We start from the raw sequence: 21,446 nt of genomic DNA on the forward strand, positions 1-21,446 counted from the left end.
CATCATAACAATGAAAACTGATGCAATGCTTTCTAATAATACTGCCTAAGGGAAGCATGCATAATGTAAATAGAACTGGTCCTAGCACAGAACCCTGTGGAACTCCATAATTAACCTTACTGTCTGAAGAAGACTCCCCATTTACATGAACAAATTGGAGTCTATTAGATAAATATGATTCAGACCACTGCAGTGCAGTACCTTTAATACCTATAGTATGCTCTAATCTCTGTAATAAAATGTTGTGGTCAACAGTATCAAAAGCTGCACTGAGGTCCAACAGGACAAGAACAGAGATGAGTCCACTGTCAGAGGCTGTAAGAAGATCATTTGTAACCTTCACTAATGCTGTTTCTGTACTGTGATGAATTCTGAAACCTGACTGAAACTCTTCAAATAAACCGTTCCTCTGCAGATGATCAGTTAGCTGTTTTACAACTACTCTTTCAAGAATCTTTGAGAGAAAAGGAAGGTTGGAGATTGGCCTATAATTAGCTAAGACAGCTGGGTCAGTGATGGCTTTTTAAGTATGGGTTTAATTACAGCCACTTTGAAGGTCTGTGGTACATAGCCAACTAACAAAGACTGATTGATCATTTTTAAGATTGAAGCATCAATAATTGGAAAGACTTCTTTGAACAGTCTAGTAGGAATGGGATCTAACAAACATGTTGCTGGTTTGGAGGAAGTAACTATTGAAGTTAATGCTGAAAGATCAACTGGAGCAAAAGAGTCTAAACAAATACCAGCAGTGCTGAAAGCAGCCGACCATGAAGAATAATCTTTGAGATGGTTATGAATAATTTTTCTCTGTCTAAAATTTTATTTGTAAAGAAATCCATGAAGTCACTACTAGTTAAAGTGAAAGGAATACTCGGCTCTACAGAGCTCTGACTCTTTGTCAGCCTGGCTACAGTGCTGAAAAGAAACCTGGGGTTGTTCTTATTTTCTTCAATTAATGATGAGTAGAAAGATGTCCTAGCTTCACGGAGGGCTTTTTTATAGAGCAACAAACTCTTTTTCCAGGCTAAATGAGCATCTTCTAATTTAGTGAGACGCCATTCCCTCTCCAGCTTACGGGTTATCTGCTTTAAGCTGTGCGTTTGTGAATTATACCACGGAGTCAGGCACTTCTGATTTGAAGCTTTCCTTTTCAGAGGAGCCACAGTATCCAAAGTCGTACGCAGTGAGGATGTAAAACTATTGACGAGATAATCGACCTCACTGGGAGCAGAGTTTAGGTAGCTGCTCTGTACTGTGTTGGCACTGAAGAGCATAATAATGAAGGATTTAGATCCTTAAACTTAGTTACAGCACTTTCAGAAAGACTTCTACTGTAATAAAACTTATTCCCCACTGTGTAAATGTAAATGTTACTAAGAAATGATCAGACAGGAGGGGGCTTTCAGGGAATACTGTTAAGTCTTCAGTTTCTATGCCATATGTTAGGACAAGATTCAGAGTATGATTAAAGTGGTGGGTGGGCTCCTTTACATTTTGAGAGAAGCCAATTGAATCTAATAATAGATTAAGTGCAGTATTGAGGCTGTCATTCTCAGCATCTACATGGATGTTAAAATCACCCACTATAATTATTTTATCTGAACTGAGCTTTAAATCAGATAAAAAGTCTGAGAAATCAGACAGAAACTCTGAGTAAGGACCCGGTGGACGATAGACAATCACAAATAAAACAGGTTTTTGATTTTCCCAATTAGGGTGGACAAGACTAAGACTCAGGCTTTCAAAAGAATGAAAACTTTGTCTGGGTCTTTGATTAATTAATATTAATCTTCAATTGAAGGTGTCAATTTTGCCATTTTCAGGCCTGCTATTTGAATTATCTCCTGGGCATTTGACCCAGTGAGATCATCCAGATCATCTAAGGTAGCCCATCAAAAGTTATTCAAGGTTTTACAGAATCGCGAACGGTGTTGCTGTAGCAACCCTCTGAATATTGGATTTCAATCATATACCACAGAACACCAAATTGTCACATTTCAAACATACATTGTCCAATCAGTCCCAAACTTCACATGTGTGAATGAGTCTGGACACACCCATCTACAGGCTTTGTATCACACTCATAACGCCATCTAGTGGCGACAGGAAATCAGCAGTACACTAACAATCCCATTTTGTGATCGTTACAATTTCATTGATGGGTGCAGGTATTAGACACAGCATCATGACACTTTATTTAGTGGGTGCTCGCCAACGCCACCTACTGGACATGGGAGACGTTTGGCGGCTGAACAACGCAACGAACGAGCAGTCTGCTGGGCTGACAGCATCTAGGTGAGCCCGCAAGCCTCCCATCTGCGACAACCTCCCAGCGCACCACGGCTCAAGCGCGCCACGGGCCGACGCGCGCCGGGTGCGAGGGCCCGATCATCGCCGCTTGCGGGTTTAATATTTTTAACTTTTACCTGAGGTAACGTGTAGGAAAACAAGATTATTTTAACAAGAACATATGTAGGATTGTGTTTCTCATCTGGGTGTTTCTACTTGCTAAGTAATAAGAAAATGCCCCCCCCCCTCTCATTCCTGTGATGCGTTCATGGTGCAGATGTCAATAAAGCTGTTGTTGCTGTACTCAGCATCTAGCCAGCACTACAGAAGAGGAGCGAGCACACAGTAACACTTTTTTAAGTCACCTAATCAAGTGCAATATATTAATGGTCCCACACAGAGCACAGCTTGGATTTGGTTTGCATTTGTGATTTATTTAATAGAAATTATAGTTGTTGTTATAGGAGAGAGTACAGAAAAGTGGAACAAAGATAGAGCGCATGAAGGAGTCACTAACTATGCTAGACCAACTTATAAAAGATGGAAGAACATCTTATTAACAATAATAACAATCAAAAATTCCTGTTTAACACCATCAAGAGACTCTTAAATCCCACTCAGTCTGCTTTCCCTGCCAAGTCTTCAGATAACTGTGAAAAACTTCTTTGCTGGTACGACCAGTGGTGTCAGCTCACAGTTCAGTCTGGATCCTATCAACCTGCCCATGTGCCTCATCCAGTTCTGATACTCAAGTTTAATCTGATTTCCACAATGCATCTCCTTGATATAGTTCCTCATATTCACATTTCTTCCTGCCCAACTGACATTATCCCTCCTAAATTGATTAGAGAAGTTCCACCTGTGATCTCCCCCGGCTTCTCTTTATTATAAATCAGTCTCTGTCATCTGGCTGCATTCCAGATTACTTTAAAACAGCCATCTTCCCTCTGCTTGAAAGACCCTCCCTTGGGCCCGTATCCAAATGGCTATTCATTTAAAATAATCCTTGAGAAAGCTTTCATTCATCAGCTCCTTCAGCTGGTTGAGGGAAACAATATATTTTAAAAAATTGTGGTCTGGGTGCCTGGGTGGCTTAGTGGTGAAGCTGGCGACCACATACACATGCCGCATTGCGGTGTGGGTGGTACAGGTTCGATTCCTGGCCTGTTGCTAATTTTCAGCTAACCATTGCTATGCTGATGACACACAGCTGTACTTTTCTGTTAAGCCATCAGACGATTGGATCATCTGCTAAGAACCTTACAAATAAACAAACTTTATTGTTAAGGTGCTCTGACAAACATTTATGCATCCACCTTCAGTTCCTGCTTGTTTGCGGGTCTCTTGTCATTCAATTATGCATTTAATAACTGAGAAGCTGCTCTGTTAAGTTGAAATCAGATGACTGACTTGGCCATTGAAGAATAACCAATTTATTTCTCCTGCAAAGCTCTGGAGTTGCTTTTGCAGTATGTGTTGGGTCATTTTCCACTTGCACTGTGAAGCACCATCTGATCATTTTTGCAGCATTTGGCGGTAACTGAGCAGAGAATAAAGCTCTGTATACTTCACAATTCATCCTTCTACTTCTTTCAGAAGTCACATAATCAATAAACACCAGTGGCCTAGTTCCACTGGCAGCCATACAGGCCTGTGGCATAACACTGCCTACACCATGTTTGAATGATTATGTCATAATCTTTGGCTCACGAGCTGTTTCTCTCCTCCATACTTTTTTCTTTCCAGCATTCTGGTACAAGTTCATCTTAGTTAAATCAGTACAAAGATATTTTAAGAACGGTCTAACGTCTATTAGAGGTTTTCTGTCAAAGTCTAATGGAGCCTTCTTGTTGTTGTCACCAGCTGTTTGTACCTTGTTGTAAGCTCTTCATTTACGTTCATGAAGGCGTCTCTTGATTGCAGACTTTGACAACGATACACCTCCTTGAGAGAATTATTGAATTGGTTAAATGTTATGAAGTTATTTTTCTTAATCATGGAAATAATTCTGTCATCATCCACTTTAGTTCGTCTGTGGTCATTCAGGTCTTTTGGTGTTGCTGAGATTATTGATTTGGCCCCTCCTAAAGGGCTGTCTCTTTGATGGGTTTATTTGGGTTTTCCAGCCTAATGATGGCCTTCTGCACTTGAATATCTCTTTGGGCCTGTAGTAGGGCTACAGCTACAGTTAAGGCAGCACATTTGGAGGCAGGAATTCTCTTCACCCGATGTGCAATTTATTTACAGGTACTGATAACAAGGCGGGTCAGGCTGGTGATACACGAAAACAAACTTAAAACTGTTCAAAAGGACCAAACTCAAAAATCAATTAACAAAACAACCCCCCCAAAGGCTAGGCCCATGGTTATTGGGCTCTAGCCAACACTCTAGGCCTCCAATGCCACCCTGACTCAGGAGCATCAACCCAGGCTCATAAAATAAAGAATAAACCAATTAACTCACATAAATAGGTATTTTTACACTAAGAGCAAAACAAAAACCTATTTATCACTTCTGAAGTATTTAGACAAGACCACAAATACACCAGTTTGTTTACCATGTTTAAAAGTCTATTTGTCAAGAAAAAGAGTGATCAATTCCCCATCCGCTTTCAAATCTCCCTCTTACTGTAAAAGGGTTTGGAATCTTCCACCTCCTGTTTGACAGTCCCTATCTCCAAGATGGTGGCAACATGAAGCAGAGCATTCCTCAAACTGTTTGGTAATACTGATATTGACATTACTTTGCAATAAGAAAAACCATTTAATTCCTAATCAGTTAATGCAATACGTTTGTAAAACCCCTTGAATTAAAGCTGAAAGTCTACACTTCAATCTCATACTGATTGTTTGCAGTGGTGTAAAAAGGCAAAACTACAAAAATCCTGTCAAATTATGGACCTAACTGTAGATACTGTGTTGGTGCTTGGCAGCAGGTTTTCTAGTGTACGCCAAGCTGCTCAGTGAGTTCATTTATTCAGAATACTGAGAAATGGAACAAAGTTGAAGTGTTTTCCTTCTTGATTTCTCACACAATGTGTCTGATGAAAAAAACAAAACAAACAAAAAAACAAAACAAACAAACAAAAAAAAAAAACATCTTCAAGTAGTCATGTAAGAACATTTATTTAGTTCACATTTCTAGTAAAGATTACATTCTTCTTTGCCATCTGTTGTGTTAGTGCAATATTTATCTCCCCATAGGCCTGTAGGTATAACTGATCACATGATCTCATGCAGCCTAATGAGGAACGTAACGGGAATGCAACAGATTTTACTGAGTTGGTAATTTGATGCGGAAGACTTCCACGACAGCCTTTGCGTAGTTTTCACCCGGGGGTGGTTTCCTCTTACTGCCTGGCTGCAGAAACCTGTTGATGGCAGGGATTTGGATCATCCTGCCCTGGAAAGACTGGAAGGAAACACAGAAAGCTGAATGAGCATTTCACAGTACTGGGTTTTAATAAGGAGAAAAAAAAAAAAAATCTGGGAAGCTCCCAAAAGACTCCTTTAGAACCTGCTAATTTTTTTTTTTGAATAGTGAATTTAGGGCCTGTAAATTGGAAAGTATTCCGAGTAACAACACACAAATTTGCATGGTGTCATTAAATATACTAAAGTTATTATACATGAAGTTCACCAATTCTGAAGGGATGGGGTGAGAAGCACAGACTGATTTTTCTTGGAATGACCCATATATGCTGCATTTTCATGTGAACAGGTGAGCCATTTGTCATATCCAGCCCTGCCACTTACCTTGACATTGGAAAAGTCTTTGAGAATTGCAGGAAATTTCTCCTCCAGCATGAGGGTACATTCAACCAGCAGCACGTCTGCAAGGCTTAGTTTACCTCCCACCAGGTACACGGGTCCAGTCAGAGCCTGAGAGGTTTATCCAAAAAAAAAAAAAAAAAAAAAAAAAAAAACATAAGGCCTATTTTACTGTTCAGAAGTGTTTATAATCAAACAACTCAAGTTTTAAGCAAAAATAATCCATTTTGCTACCTTTTCATACACAGGAAGGTAGCGCTCATTTGCTTTGCTTTGAATCTCATCCAGTTTTGGTTTGGGGTCTGGAAGGAAGGGGAGGATCATGATCATTTCCATGAGGTCCATCAGTCCCTCAGAGTACATATTGATCCTAAAAGAAAGCAAAATAATTTATTTAAATATACTCATAATAAAGAGACAGTCTTCAGTACACCATTATGGAAATGGATCATACATGACTCGGTCTTTGAGGTCCTTTCCATGCAGATTGTACTTCTCTGCGATATAATGCAGGATTGCTTTTGTCTGAATGAGCTTCATGCCATCAATTTCCACCATAGGGACCTGTTGAAACATGAGCACGCCATCTGCAGAGGAACCACAGCAGCAGGTAAGGCAGGCTGGCATTCCCATGCAGTTTGTACATCTCTTTTTATAAGTCACAACACACCTGAAACCTTTACCCATCAAAACTGCTGTTCCATTACATGTGGGTTGAAGTTGAAAGACAAAAATGTGGACAAAGACCATGAAAGAGTCCACATACACGTGTAACTTAAGTTTAAAGCAGATCAGTCAAAGAGTTTCAGATTTATTTGTTGTTTCATTAAACTAAAGGTTTGTTCAGTCCTAGCTCAGTTTTAGTTCACTATAACAATTTTGGCTTGAAGCACCTGTTTGCAACCAACTCACCATTCACGAGTTTTTCATACTCTTCGCGGGTGTCCAAAAACTTCTCATCAAACTGTGAACATCAGATTTCAGATCAGAACTGATGAAGAGGACAAACGTGACAGCTGAATAAGTCTGCAGGTTTTCAGAACATCACATTCACTTACCTCCACTTCTGCAACAGTTAAAAGCCAGCGGATTGACTCCATCTTCCCTCTCCCATTGAAATAGTGCAGCACAACTCTTTGAGCCATGGTGGTTGGGGTTTTTTTTTCAGGACTGAAAATCTGTGAAACTACAAACAAAGTGAAAACACAATAAATCACAAGCTGCTGTATAAAGATGAAAGTGTTACCACTGAATGTGAGGCTGCCGTACCTGTGGACCGTCCAGCAACCGTGGAGAAATGACTGAAGTGAAGGGAGAAATACAAAGGAAAGTTCAGCTGTTATATAAAATGCCTGTTGCAGTCTAAGGGTTGGAGGGCTGAAGGATGGAGGCGGGGAAACATGTGCAATCTGTGATTGGTCAGTTCCAATCATCACAAGCTGTGGATTGTGCTCTGGTAGTAAAAGACTTCTGCACAGTGCTGCTAGAATTATTAACCCCTTATTTTGTTATCACAGGATAGTTGTGATATGAAAGGAATCACTATCTACTAACATGTTTGAGTGGAGTTGAGCACAGTGAGCTTAGACTCACTGTGCTCAACTCTGAGTTTGTGCAAATGAATCAAATCTAAGTCTATTCTGATAGCTTGTAAAACATGCAGCAGCTTAAAAACTTAAAAGGGGGGAAAAAACATTTAATTGTGATTTAGTTTTATTTTCCAATCCATTTTTTTTTTCCTTTTGAAAATTTTAGAGTTTCCAGTCAAGGTTCATGTCTTGTGGGAGAAACTAGAGTACCTGGAAGAAACCCAGGAACATGGTGAGAACATGCAAACTGCATACCTAAGAGGCTGAGGAAGCAAAATACTCCTCAACCTTCCTCCAGTGAGCCCCAGAGAGACACTACAGTGCTTATAATTCAATTTGATGCTACATATACAGTACCAATCAAAAAACCTTTGACTCTTGTTTGGATGTTGGCTGCCCTTTGTACTATTCTCTGTCAAGATGATCCCACACTGCACTGCAGGCTGACATGTTTTTCTATCCAGATATGCTTTTACTGCATTGGCAGGATGTTTGGGATCATTGTCATGCTGAACAATGAAGCTGTTGTCAGACGCAGATGGTATTGCATGATGCATCAAAATCTGATGGCACTTTTCTGTGTCCATAATTCCATCAGTATTGACAAGATCCCCTACACCACTGGCTGAAATGCATCCCTAAACTATTTAGAGCCTCCGCCACATTTTACAGACAGCTGCAGACACTCACTGTTGTACTTCTCTCCTGAATTTGATCCAAAAATTTTCAAATTGGCACTCATGACTCCACCAGACCTGTTGCCACTGATTTTCAGTCTAGTTCTTGTGATAACTGGCATACCTCAGCCTTTCTCCCTGTTTCCCTTCCCTAAGAATGGCTTCTTAGCAGCCACCCTTCCTCTGAGACCATTTCTGATGAGGCTTCAGTGATTTAAAATTTCTGTGGAGACACAACACTGGTTCATCCCTTAGTTAGGTGTCTTTTTATGCTTGAAGGTTATTGTTAAGTGGTTTAACAAACTAAAATAATATTCCTCTGAAAACAGTCCAGTACAAGGACTGGACTGAAAAAGAATGAAAAACCAGGCAATGTCCAGAGGAAAACTTTGAAAGATCAACAGAAATTCTGGAGAACTATTGCTCAACACCCCTGGAAAAAAAAAAAAAAAAGACTGATTCCTTGGAAACAAAAGAAATGAGGGGGTGGTGCAAGACTTGCACAACACTGCATATTTGGAAAGAGACACAGTTTTTGTTATTAAACCATTTACCAAAATATATTCAAGTTACAGCTGAATAATGATAATGGGCTCAAAGTGCAGATTCTCTGCATTAATGTGAGGGTATTCACATCTAGACTGGAGGAAAGGTTTAAGAAGCACAGTTAACCCCCCCCCCCCCAAAAAAAAAGCAACAAAACATAATTTTCCAGGCTGATGTGAAATGCAGCACAAGGTCAGGGGAGCTCTCAGTGCAACAGGCCGTCCTTCGCCAGGGAAAATAAAACAAAAGCATCTGAGAAGGCGGGAGCATTAAGAGTGCATAAAAAAAATAGCTGTAATTATTTAAGTTGATGGAATATTTCAGTTCAGCCTCTTAAAAGCTTCAAGTCAAATCCAGTATCAAGGTAAATTTCTGATAACTGTGTCACATACCAAATATTTCCTAACCCAACAACAAGATTAATCTCTGGCAGCAGATTAATCCAGCAGCCAAGCTGTGCTCATCCTGTGGCAGCTGTGGGCCTGACAGGTAATATTTACATTTTAAAAAGGCTTTGAGTCATCTAATCAACTAAAATTATTTCATAGAAGAATAAACTGTGCAAATACCAGTACTCAGGCAAAGGTTTATTTGTACTTGATAACCTGCATTTCAATAATTACACACAATTTGGCCGAGGGGGTTAAATGCGTTACTGAAATGAAACAGACCTATACAACGTCGCTACCCCTTCAACTACATTAAATTCAGTGAAGGTAAAGCTCGGCTTTAAAAACATATCACACAAATGACAGTCACCTGATTGGCAATGCAATTGTTAGAAAACAAAAGAAGAAAGTAAAATGACAAAAAAATAAAATAACTGTACTGTACAGAGGCAAAGTAACTGGTCAGCCAAAACAAAGTCACAGTGAATAGTTACAGTATGCATATAATGTGTACATATTGTAAATAACATTCAACACTAAATTTGATATAAAAGTGAGTATGTAACCTTTGCAGGAGAGACGTTACGGTCCAGAAATACAAAATAAAATTAAAAAAACCAAACAAACACTGATGAGCAAGTGTGGGCTCACATTTTGGCAGGTTGCATTTACCTGTTTACGTAAAGATTTTACATATCACAACATCCATAGTACACACAACAAAACTGAATTTATTGCTGTGTAAGGTTTATGTCCACATTTTGATTATAAAATAACTAGGCCTACTCTTTGGAGAGAAACAGTTCTTAGGGCACAGATCAGAGCTCCGGTGAGGCCACTAGCGGTGTCCGTATTTGGCAGACCAGTCTGTTCGCCCGTGAATAGTCTGGAGCGGCGGGCGGGGCAGCAGACCAGGGGTGCTCTTGTTGGTCAGTGGCACATTGGCAGATGTGTTCATCTGGCTCCGGCCAGACCGCCATGTTGCATAATCTAAAACAGCAATAAACACACACATGAAACAACAGGTGTTTGAAGGCCTATAAAAAGATCATATCTGTTCAAAAACTGGATGTTAAAGGAAGTTCCACATCTGTGCTCACTTGATGCCGTCGTCTCCACCGAAGGACCCTGAAGTCCTCTGTGACCGGCAGAACTGCTGTCTTTTTTGTAAAAAGAGGGCATGTATCCACCTGGGATTGTATTTGTGCCTGATAATTAAAACAAAAAGTAAGCCCATTAATTTGAATCTCTTTGACAACAACAACAACAAGCCACAAAAGATCACAGTGAAATTACCGTGAGCGCCTCTACTCGGCAGAGTCCCTCCAAATGGAATACTACTGCTGCCCCAAAGATGGCTTCCGGTGAAGTCTTTACTGGCATTTATGGCCACGTTCTTCTTTGTACTAATGCCTGAAAAAGACACAAAGTCATTATAAAATATTAAATTCTTAAATGTGCAACATTTAAGAATAAAAGTGGTAGGGGAACCTATCAACTGAGACACCACTGCTGTAGATTGTTTTCATTAAAGGCTGAGATAAGTATAAAAACACACTGCACATTACCAGGTAAATATCTCGACTGCCTCAGGTAATGCTGTTTAGCAGAGGCAGTTCTTGATGGCTCTTGATAGGATGCAGCCTTGTTCAGGTTTAAAGGTGCATCTTCCTTTCCAGTGGGTTGGCTGAAATCCAGAATATTCCCATATCTGAAAGACAGAAAAGGGGAGTGATGTGAATCACTGACTCAGCAGATCTTGGAGTAGGGCAGACCTCAGCTGAGCTGTGAATAACCTGCTCTGTATAACTGGCTTTTAGAATATTTTGTTTGCGCATGATTAAGGTGCAAATGTTGCTGACAAACTGGGAGCCTCACCTGCTCAGTGCGTCCTCCCCCTGCCTTGACTTCTGTGCAGAGAAGTTGCTTTTCCCAAGAGTACCTATAGACGTCAGATCGGTTTCTTCGTAATCGTCCCAGTCTTCACCCTTGAGGTGCCCTGTGCCGTGGCCCCAGCGCCGCCGCCCTACTTTAGGTTTCATCTGATAGCTCAGCAGGTTTGCATTTTCTGTCTCCTGCCTCGTTTGCTACAAGAAGATCAACCACATGTGAGGAGTGTTTTCTGCAGTAAATATTTAGAAAAAACCCCCACAACTCGTATCGTAAGCTTTTCTCTAAGTAATTTTGTACTCTACATTTGTAAATGATATTATGCAAAAGTGGCCAATAGTATGCCACTCCCAGAGTGTTGTATTTGCTGTTGCTGCAACAGTCAATGCATTGGCACCGGACAGTTTTACAGAGTGGCTGACCGTTGCGACATCGGCAAATATCCCAGCTCCAAGAGCAGCATACCACTGGCAACTTTTGGAATTCAGGATCCCTCATTATATTTGCAGTACCATCAGACGCATAGTAAATACACAGAGATTTTTTTAAAGCCTTTAGGAGCCTCACCTTGCTCTGGAGACTCTTGTCAACAATGTAAGGAAGATGGCTCTGTGGTGTTCCCTCAGTCTGCCCCTGCTTCAGGATGTGCTTTGGCTGCTGCTGCTCTCGCACCAGCTCTGTGTGCCGTTGGTACGCTGCAGCCTGGGCAGCTGGTGATGCAGGGGAGGGCTGGATCTGCTGGAGGGGCCTGGAGGGGGAGCAGTGTTGGTTGGGAGGAGGAGGCTGGGAGGGGGGCACAGGCTTAAGCAGCAGAGGCTGCTGCTGCATCTGTTGAGACTGTAACGGAGCCTGCAGTGGCACACGGCTCAGCTGAGGCCTGCCCTGCTCCAAGATCTGCTGAGGCGTCCCCAATGCCTGCCCAACATGGAAGTACGAGTACCTGAGAGCCTGTGACGACCAAAAAAATAATAATAATAAAAATAAAATAAAAAAATTGTTCTCTGTGCTGAGCTGGAAGAAGAGCTGGAAATACCAGCAGAAAAGATCAGACACTACCTGGGCAGAAGCTGGTCTCTTCTTGGGATCCCACTGCAGCAGGTCGGTCATCAGATGGATGGCTTCGGGACTTGCATTTGGGATCAGTGTCTTCAGGTTACTGGGAACACACTGAGGCCAACGGAAATTCATAGCACTTGCCAGCTGGTATGCCTCCGGCCAATCATTCTAAATGCAGGAGACAGTAGGTCCGCATTTTTGAGACAAGAAAAACTCAAAGCTTAATGCGAGACCGTCACATTCTCGCCATGATGCCATCAGTGGAGCTGATCACACCCACTCAAGCATGTGCTTACAATTCCACCATATTCACCGTAACATGTTTCTGAAGCATCCCAGAAGCAGTTCACCTCATCACTAATAAGTGCTGACTAGTTTTGACAGAAGCTGCCTTAAGCTGCACAGAGCGAGTAAAGAGGACAGGAAGGGTATTTTTTTAAATCATGTCTAAATAAAAAAGACCCTTTTAGTACTAAATCATCATCTCTTGAAACTTTCCTGGTGTGCTGTGTGAGGACGTGCATCTGATTTATTCCCAGTTTCAGTGAGGTGGTTTAAAACTATTTGATGTGTACACCAACTCTTACTTAGCAATACCCTCCTTCTCCTCAACATGATTTTATCTAAATTCATAAATCCTTTTTGCTCGTTGTGTATCAGCTTTCCAATATGCTGATACTCTGTGTTAGTTAAGCTGTTTCTGACACGTGCTCCACGGCTGTGCGCTCAGACATTGACAAGTTCAAACATCTTTCCACCTTCTTTGTTTGTGACAGACAACATGCAGCTCTTGTCCCTCTAGCTGAACACTGTTATGCTGCCTAACCTGACATAATCAATGCTGACACACCTGACACAGACCGCAAACAAAAACTGTTGTGCTTCCCCATCAATGCACTTGAATGAACCCCTTCCTGTATAAATGCAGTAACTCATAAGTGCCCCCTAGTGTCCAAATGCATACAATACAAAGAAGAAAGAAAATGGCTAATACACTGTGTGTGGAAAAACTACCTTCTTTGGTGTGCCCAACACTTGGCAAATCTTGAAGATGGTGTCTATTTCACTGGAGCCTGGGAAAAGAGGCCTGAGGGTATAAAGCTCTGCCATGATACAGCCTACTGCCCACTGGTCTATGGGGGAACTGTAGGATGTGGATCTGAGGAGCACCTCAGGAGCTCGGTACCTGGCCCAAACAGAGGAGTGCATGGACTTAAACATCTTCCATGTACATGTGAATTATATTTACCCATAAAAGAAACTCACCATCTAGTTGAAACATAGTCTGTGTAAGGCGGTCGAGATCTGATCTCACGGGCAAGTCCGAAGTCAGCTATCTTCACCAGCTCTGGCCCCATGCACAGCAGATTCTCTGGCTTCATGTCCCTGTGGAAAAAACCTAACAGGGGTACGGTGCATGAGCATCTCAACTCAGCCGGAATGAAATGGGATGCAACCATTAATGACGTACCGTGTTTGTGAATGAACGCGAGTCCCTGAAGGATCTGAAACATGATATTTCTTACAGTAGATTCAGGGAATAACCGAGTCCTGCAGGAAGAAACCATTCAAAGCTCGATCAGTACTGAAATGGCAAACTTTACATACTTTCAAATATGGAAAAAAAAAAAAAAAAGAAAAAAAAGAAAAAATACACGCACCTGTCTTTCATAAGTTGGTACAAATTCTCCTTCATGTACTCGAATATAAAGTACAAGTGATCATTTTCCCGAATTACCTCCTTAAGTTTGATCACATTAGCATGGTTCAGTTTCTTTAAGGACTGCAAGAATAAACAAACAGGTTGTGTTACTAAAGTGTGGAAAAACAGAGGGAGAAATAAATAAATCTAACCATGCTGGGCAACACACACAGGTCACTGCAGCACATTCAGAAGCACGCCCTACAACTATTCAAAAAAACAAAACAAAACAAAAAAAACCTTGAAGGTATGGGTAGGTTGTAGTTTGAGGGGAAATGCTGCAAAGGTGGGATTTATGATTACAATTTAAAAATGGAAAATAAATAAAGAACAAATAGAAAGCAGAATGGAGAAATATATAGACTTTCCCGTGCACTGGGATGATATAGGTTTAACCATGCTATATTTTAGTAAAGGGGGGAGGGAAGCCATAATGGGTCTCTGAGATTTTATGGTGGCATGCTGTAATTATAATCTACTCAGCAGGACTAAGAGGACCAGCGTGTTCTACTCATGTTTGCTGCATTAAGGTTAAGCTCTAGTAAGGGGGTGTGTGTAGGCCGGGGGTGGGGAACAGAGCTCAAAACCCAACAGCACACAAAAATCACCTTCTGCTCTTAGAGCTGGTGTGTGACTTTGAGCTGTGAGGAAATTTAGACAGTAAAGTACTGAAATGGTGTGAAAACAAACAGAAAGGCTTTCATTTATTTCACAACTGGCCTGGCATGTACATCATCACCACATTACCCATAGAGCATCAACACATCATTGAGTTTACTTTAAGAGTTCTACACAAAATGATGAAAAATATCAACCCAAACCGAAACAAGTGATGATGGGAGAACACCGAAACACTGGCTACATGTGACAGTGCTTTTCCTCATTTTGTTCCACATATGTACAAAACAAAACATAAAAACAGTAATGATACAATCTACTTAACACTTCTAAAAATCAATACCATACAATTATCAGCAAAGGAGTTTTAACTGATAAATACAAGTACCTACAGACATATTTTCAAGTCCCGTTATTAAATGATGACAAAGTGAGGAGATAGCCTTAATACGGTCATCTCAGGCACATGAGGAACCCCACCCAACTGCTGTTTAAAGCGTGTTTACGAGGGGCAGCCAATTAGAAGGAAAGTGGCTTTAAAAGGGGGTGGCAGGGAGCTAAAGTGCCATTCATTCAGACAGTAGATGCATTAGAGTGAGAGGCTGCACTAAGGCCATGTCCAAGGTAAATGAGGATTATTTTTAAATCATGCAGTCATGTGTAGTAACGTCAGACCTCGTGTCATGTATTGATGGTCCTGCTTGCAGTGCAAAATATCTTTCTTGACATCATGAATTCAAAATATTATCATTGGGAAAACATCCCAGTAATTTCATGAGTGATATACATTCAGCTGCCACTTTATTAGGTAAACTAGTTCAACCGCTTCTTGACACAAATATCTAATCAGCCAATCGCATGGCAGCAATTAATTCAAAGCATTTAAGGCGTGCAAATGTGTTTTGGAGGAGGGCTAAATCTTGCTAGCTATGAAAGGAACCATCACTAATGTTTCCTCTGATAATGTTAAATGCCTCAGGACTAGTTTGGATGCCACAAGCTTGACAGGGGGGTCAAATGACTTATCCTAATATACATCAACCCAGGAACAGTTGGCCAGTTATTCCTTTACAGTACTGCACAAATCAGTTTCTGCTGACAGTCATTCAGAGTCCAGAGCTACTCTTTTCACTCATCTAAAAGGCACTAGTGGAATAAAAACAATCTACAGGACGAGCACATTTTTTGGGTTGATTTTTCCATCATTCACTTTGAAGTGTTAAACTTTTAAAAATGTAAACTGACCTTGACCTCCCGAAGGTTCATGCATTCTTCCCAGGAGTAGAACTTCCTTTTCATTCTGAAAAATATTGGTCCTGATTACTATTTTTTTTTCTTGGAAAAAAAAAAAAAATACCAGATGGTATTAACAGCCTCTTTCTTAGCTCACAGTTAGCTTTTCAAATAAGGACCAAATGAATATGTACTACAGTGCAGAACATCAGCTAAGCTTGAGAAGGAAAAATATCCATCACAGATTACAGTGAAACACAATTTTGTGATACTCACTTCTTAATGGCAACTAGTTCTCCTGACTCCAGACTGCGGCCGAGGATGACTGAGCCGTAGGTGCCATCCCCGAGCTGTCTGATGTTGGTGTATCTATTCATTATGCTTGTCCTTCCACAGCATCATCAGGGGGTAGATAATAACTGGGTGGAAAACAGAGATGCGTTCGCCTTCGACTGCTGAATGCAACCAGATTTTCCTGTGACAACAGCAGAAGACCACGGGCAGAGGTGGAGGACTCATGGTGTCATGGACTTGTGTCCTTTGAGCTGAGAAAGAAAAAGAAAGAAAAAACTGATGTTAGTTTTACAGCTGAGCTGAATTAGAATATTCACAGACGATGAGGAAAATGACCATGACTTCATTCAGCAAAGGGACCGCAAACTAACTACTGCGCAGGACTTTATTTCTTTAAGGCTTTAAATCTTATCAGTGTATGATGGAGACAGTATTTCTAAATAACCTTAAATCTGCAATACACTTTCTGAGTGTGTCTTATTGGCCAAAAAGTCACCACCTTGATTTAATTAAGCAAATAATTATGAGCCTTCCTTGGATAATTATGGCAGTGAAAGTGATGCAGGTAAGTTTGAACTCTGGAGCCATGGGAAAAGGTCATGTGGTCTGATGAATCCAGATTAACCCTGTTCCAGAGTGATAGATGTGATGCATCAGGGTAAGAAGCGAGGGAGACAAACTGATGCACCTATTATGTCTAGTGCCCACTGTGGGGTTGTCAGGCAAGCACAAAATGAGGTCAGCTGAACGTACTGAATATCCAGGTTTTTCCATCAATTGATTTTTTTTCTTTCCTGATAGTAGGGCATATTGTGAGATAATAATACCAGGATTAATCTGACTCAAACTGTGAAACAGTAGATCAGCGAACACAAGACATCATTTCCTGGATACATGGAAATAAATGTTGTATTTATGCTTATCTTTTGTCTGTGTGGTCTTTAAAAATGTACCTGTGAAGATGGATGACTCCCTTACTCAATCCACCAATCATGAATTAACTGTGATTGACACCATCATCCATCCATCCATTCGCTTCCGCTCATCCTGTTCAGGGTTGTGGGCGGGCTGGAGCCTATCCCATAGGGCGAGAGGCAGGGTACACCCTGAACAGGTCGCCAGCCTGTTGCAGAGCCAACACAGAGAGACAGACAACCTTTCACACTCACATCCACGCTCTCATTCACACCTATGGGCAATTTAGAGTAGCCAATTAACCTAACCCCAGTAAGCGCATGTCTTTGGAATGTGGGAGGAAACCGGAGTACCTGGAGGAAACCCACGCAAGCACGGGGAGAACATGCAAACTCCACACAGAGAGAGGGAGAGGCCTGGGCCAAGGTGGAATCAAACTCAGACCTTCCAGATGTTATTCTAACTGTGAGGCAGCAGTGCTAACCACTGCGCCACCGTGCTGCCCACGATTGACACCATTTTTTGAAAAACTGAGTTCAATTTCACTTGCCACACCCAGGCCTAATTACTGCCAGGCCTGTTGAATCAAGAAATTGCTTAAGTAGAACCTGTCAAAGTGAAGCAGGCTAAAATATCTCAAAAAGCAAAACATCATGCAACGATCTAAAGAAACTAAGGAACAGATGAAAAACAAAGGCACTGACATCTATCACCCTGGAAGTAGTTACAAAGCCATTTTCAGGCTTTGGAACTCCAGTGAAGCACAGTGGTTCACTGGAGTTCCATTATCCACAAATGGAAACCTTGGAACAGCGGTGAACCTTCCCAGGAGTGGCCGGCCTACCAAAATTACTCCAAGAGCGCACTGATGACTCATCCATTGAACTTGTTGGAAGGTTTGCATCCTGTAACATCTGGCATAAAACTAACACAACATTTGATAAAAAGAACATCATACCAACAGTCAAACATGGTGGTGGTAGTGTGACCGTCTGGGGGTGCTTTGCTGCTTCAGGACCTGGATGACATGAATTTTGTTCTCTACTAGAAAATCCTGAGGAGAAATCTCTTGTCATCAGTTGGAGCCCTGAAGCTCAAGAACACTTGGGTTGCAATGATCAGAAACACACCAGCAAGTCCACTCCAAATAAACAAAACAAATGTTTTGGAGCTGCCCAATCAAAGTCCGGACTCAAATCAGATTAAAATGGTTTGGAATGACCTTAAACAGGCGGTTCATGCTGGAAAACCCGCCAATGTGGCTGAATTAAAAATAATTCTGCAAAGAAGAGTGGTCCAAAATTCATCCACAGCAATGTGAAAGACTCGTTGCCAGTTATCACAAATGTATGATTGCAGCTCTTGCTGCCAATGGTAGCACAACCAGTTATTAGATGTAGGTGGCAATTCCTTTTTCACGCAAGGCTGTGTAGGTTTGGATAGTTTTTTTTTTCTCTCTGAATAAATAAAATCATTTAAAAACTGCATTTTGTAAACACTCAGTTTATCTTTGTCTAATATAAAATTTTGTTTGACGATGAGAAACATAAGTGTGACAAATCTGCAAATTAAATAAATAAATAAAAATAAGGAAGGGGGTACATACTTTTTCACAGCACTGTATGGGGTAAACTGTGACAACACAGGTCAATTTATCACCAATCATTTCAAAGAGGGATCCACGTCATATTTACTTACCCGCAAGAGCTCGCAAACCAGCTACTAGAGTAAAGGATATACATCTGCTATCACTCTCCTTTAAGTTCAGTGTGTCCAGAGCGAGAACTAACGCAAAAACATCCATTATTTACACTCGTGCTATTCAGACTGACCGCACTTAATACTACAACAACCGCCTGTGAGTTTGTAGTTACACTGTAGCCAGCACTTTGTCAGCTAGCATCGTCGAAATAACGCTGACCGTGTTGTGGTGCTGCTGGTGGCCCAGCTGCTGACAAAACATGACAGGGCTGCACAACAAACTGTGGACTGAATGGTCTCCTTACCAATTCAAAATAAAACGACAAGCAGCACACAGCACTCACCCTCCTCGCGTCAAACCGACAACAGCTCATAGCCAATCATTCGCAGTCGGTGGTAAACAAATGGCTTACTCCATTAACCCGCTAACTGGCACCGTTAGACTGCGAATAAGCGCAATCTGGGTGCCCACCACACACCGTAAATAAATCTCCAGCTAGGCCCCTTCCTTCCTCGGAATGCTCGTCATAATCTCGCGTTGCTGTGACAGGAGAGCCTGCGGTTTCATTACAACAAATCACAGCAATCCTCTTCTCTCCTCCTCCTGCAGCGGCAAAGATACAGGAGGCGGTAAACACTGATTTTCATCATCTCCAACGCGCATAGGTCTTTGATGGCTGCAGCAGAAACCTCAGACTGTTAAAGCGATGTAAAGTGGAGCTGGGTGTTTACTTTTAGTCGACGCGCTGCCAGCAAAGCTTCAAATGAAGCAGCGCAATGATTAAAAGTTACAGACATTTTGTGACAAACGTGAAGGGGAAACGGCGTAATAAGACCAATCAGTAACATAAAATATGCAAACAATAAAAAAGATTTTTAGGTGCATAGCAAAGGCGGAAGTGAACAACATTTAATGCTGTTGTTTCGCTTTACTCTTTGGTTAAATCGCACTTATAATGAAATAAGACCGAAGGTGCGATGCGACTAATTTTCGGATGCCAAAATGTGCTTTAGTAAAACTGAATGAATGGCTTTATCAGTTAGTTAAAGCGTAACCACTAAGGAGTGGTCTAGCTTTAAATTAAATTAGGTGATATTCTCCTACGTTTTCTACAGTACCTAGAGTTGGCAAAAAGCACAATATTCTCAGCTGAGCTGCAGTTTCAAGTATATCAGAAAGTGGCAAAACTGTCTTACAGATGCTTTCTGCACACCTGTTTAGAGTACACCTGCCAGTCTGCATTAACATTTTGGTGACTCTCCTGAGTGCAGCTCAGCCATGAGAAAATCACTTTGTCCTGTGAGCCAGAAAGATGATGATGGTACTTCTCAGAGTAAGCTCAACAACCGAGGAAGACCTTTATAAACCTGAGACTAATGTAGTGATGAAAGCCAGGTGTAGTCTCCCTGCGAAGCTGAGACAGTAAAGAGCAATAGCACATGGGCACTTAAGGTATCATGTGAATGAATGACATGTAGATATGGAGCAGCTCCTGGTAATGGGAAATGCACTAAAAGTGGTAGCCTATTTAAACAGTGAATTTGCCATTAGTCCATATGCTTCACCTGTCAGTATGTGGATATGAGAAAAAAAAAAAAAAGGTGTAACAGCTGTCACATGAGGTCGTGATTGTGAGGTTACCATTGCTTTGCCTGCTCATTATGTGAAAAAGAATATTTACTGACTTTCTCTAAATAGTTATTACATGTTTTCTTTCTTTTTTTTAAAAAAAAAATGTCAATAAAGCACTTTGAGGTGACTGCTGTTGTGTTTGGGGTTTATATAAATCAAACAGAACTGAATTGCAAAGTTAACAAAAAAGAGACTTTTAAAAGCACCAAAATAAATACTGGTGAGTTGAGTGATATATGCAACTCTCTGGATATGAGTGACAGGTATTTGTTGACTTTGGTACTTAAGATTTAACTTAATATTTAACTGGCAGGCATTTAACTAGCAACAGCTCTGATAATCATATTGCAATATACTCTCACGGGACACATTATCACCTACACCTTGCTAGTACCGGGCTGAACACCTTTTTGCCTTCAGAACTGCTTTAGTTCTTTATGGCGCTGATTCAGCAAGGTGCTGGAAACAGTCTCAGAGGTTTTGGCCCATATTGACATGATGGCATCACACAGTTGCTGCAGATTTGTCAGCTGATGTGATGTGACTCTCCCATTCCACCACATCCCAAAGGTGCTTTATTGGATTGAGATCTGGTGACTGTGGGGGCCATTTGAGTACAGTGAACTCATTGTGATGTTTAAGATGATTTGAGCTTTGTGACATAGTACATTATTCTGCTGGAAGCAGCCATCAGAAGCTGGGTGCACTGTAGTCATAAAGGGATGGTTATGGTCAGTAACAATGCACAGGCAGGCTGTGAGTCTAAAAGATCCTTGGTTGGTACTAAGGTCCCAAAGTATGCTAAGAAAATATCCCCCTCACCATTACACCACCACAAACCTGAACTGTTGATACAAGGCAGGATGGAGCCATACTTTCATGTTGTTCACACTGACTGACCGTACCATCTGAATGTTGCAGCAAAAAAAATCAGGACTCATCAGATCAGACAATGTTTTTCCAATTTTGTATCATCCAATTTTGCTGAACTGTAGCCTCAGTTTCCTGTTTCTTAGCTTACAGCAGGTGTGATCTTCTGCTGCTGTGGCCCATCTGCTTCAAGGTTCAGAGTGCTGTACATTCAGAGATGCTCTTCTGCATACCCTGCTTGTAACAAGTGGTGATTTGAGTTACTGTTTTG

The 21,446-nt window shown here is 41.2% G+C and overlaps 2 protein-coding genes across 3 annotated transcripts; both read right to left on the bottom strand.

Moving 5' to 3' along the window:
* Nucleotides 1-5,392: 5,392 nt before the first annotated feature.
* On the bottom strand, nt 5,393-7,458 carry LOC115792979 (glutathione S-transferase A2-like). Its single transcript, XM_030747651.1, has 7 exons — nt 7,332-7,458; nt 7,121-7,248; nt 6,975-7,026; nt 6,517-6,649; nt 6,297-6,432; nt 6,048-6,173; nt 5,393-5,703 (listed from the first exon to the last, which is right to left on the bottom strand). The coding sequence occupies exons 2-7, from the start codon at nt 7,205-7,207 to the stop codon at nt 5,566-5,568; spliced, it is 672 nt and encodes a 223-aa protein (XP_030603511.1). The 5' UTR covers nt 7,208-7,248; nt 7,332-7,458; the 3' UTR covers nt 5,393-5,565.
* Nucleotides 7,459-9,448: 1,990 nt separating this feature from the next.
* Nucleotides 9,449-19,203, bottom strand: cilk1 (ciliogenesis associated kinase 1). Of its 2 annotated transcripts, XM_030747601.1 has the most exons (14): nt 19,017-19,203; nt 16,039-16,307; nt 15,775-15,829; nt 13,871-13,992; nt 13,681-13,760; nt 13,476-13,608; nt 13,224-13,395; nt 12,210-12,377; nt 11,721-12,101; nt 11,142-11,350; nt 10,832-10,974; nt 10,560-10,676; nt 10,364-10,471; nt 9,449-10,253 (listed from the first exon to the last, which is right to left on the bottom strand). In XM_030747601.1, the coding sequence occupies exons 2-14, from the start codon at nt 16,137-16,139 to the stop codon at nt 10,102-10,104; spliced, it is 1,941 nt and encodes a 646-aa protein (XP_030603461.1). In that variant the 5' UTR covers nt 16,140-16,307; nt 19,017-19,203; the 3' UTR covers nt 9,449-10,101. The 2 variants fall into 2 exon arrangements, with proteins under 2 accessions (XP_030603461.1, XP_030603462.1); XM_030747602.1 differs by lacking the exons at nt 13,871-13,992; nt 15,775-15,829; nt 16,039-16,307; nt 19,017-19,203 and having other exon boundaries at nt 13,476-13,607; nt 13,679-13,757.
* Between the last annotated feature and the right edge of the window lie 2,243 nt (nt 19,204-21,446).

Source organism: Archocentrus centrarchus, chromosome 15, assembly GCF_007364275.1.
Source record: "Archocentrus centrarchus isolate MPI-CPG fArcCen1 chromosome 15, fArcCen1, whole genome shotgun sequence".
NCBI lineage: Eukaryota > Metazoa > Chordata > Actinopteri > Cichliformes > Cichlidae > Archocentrus > Archocentrus centrarchus.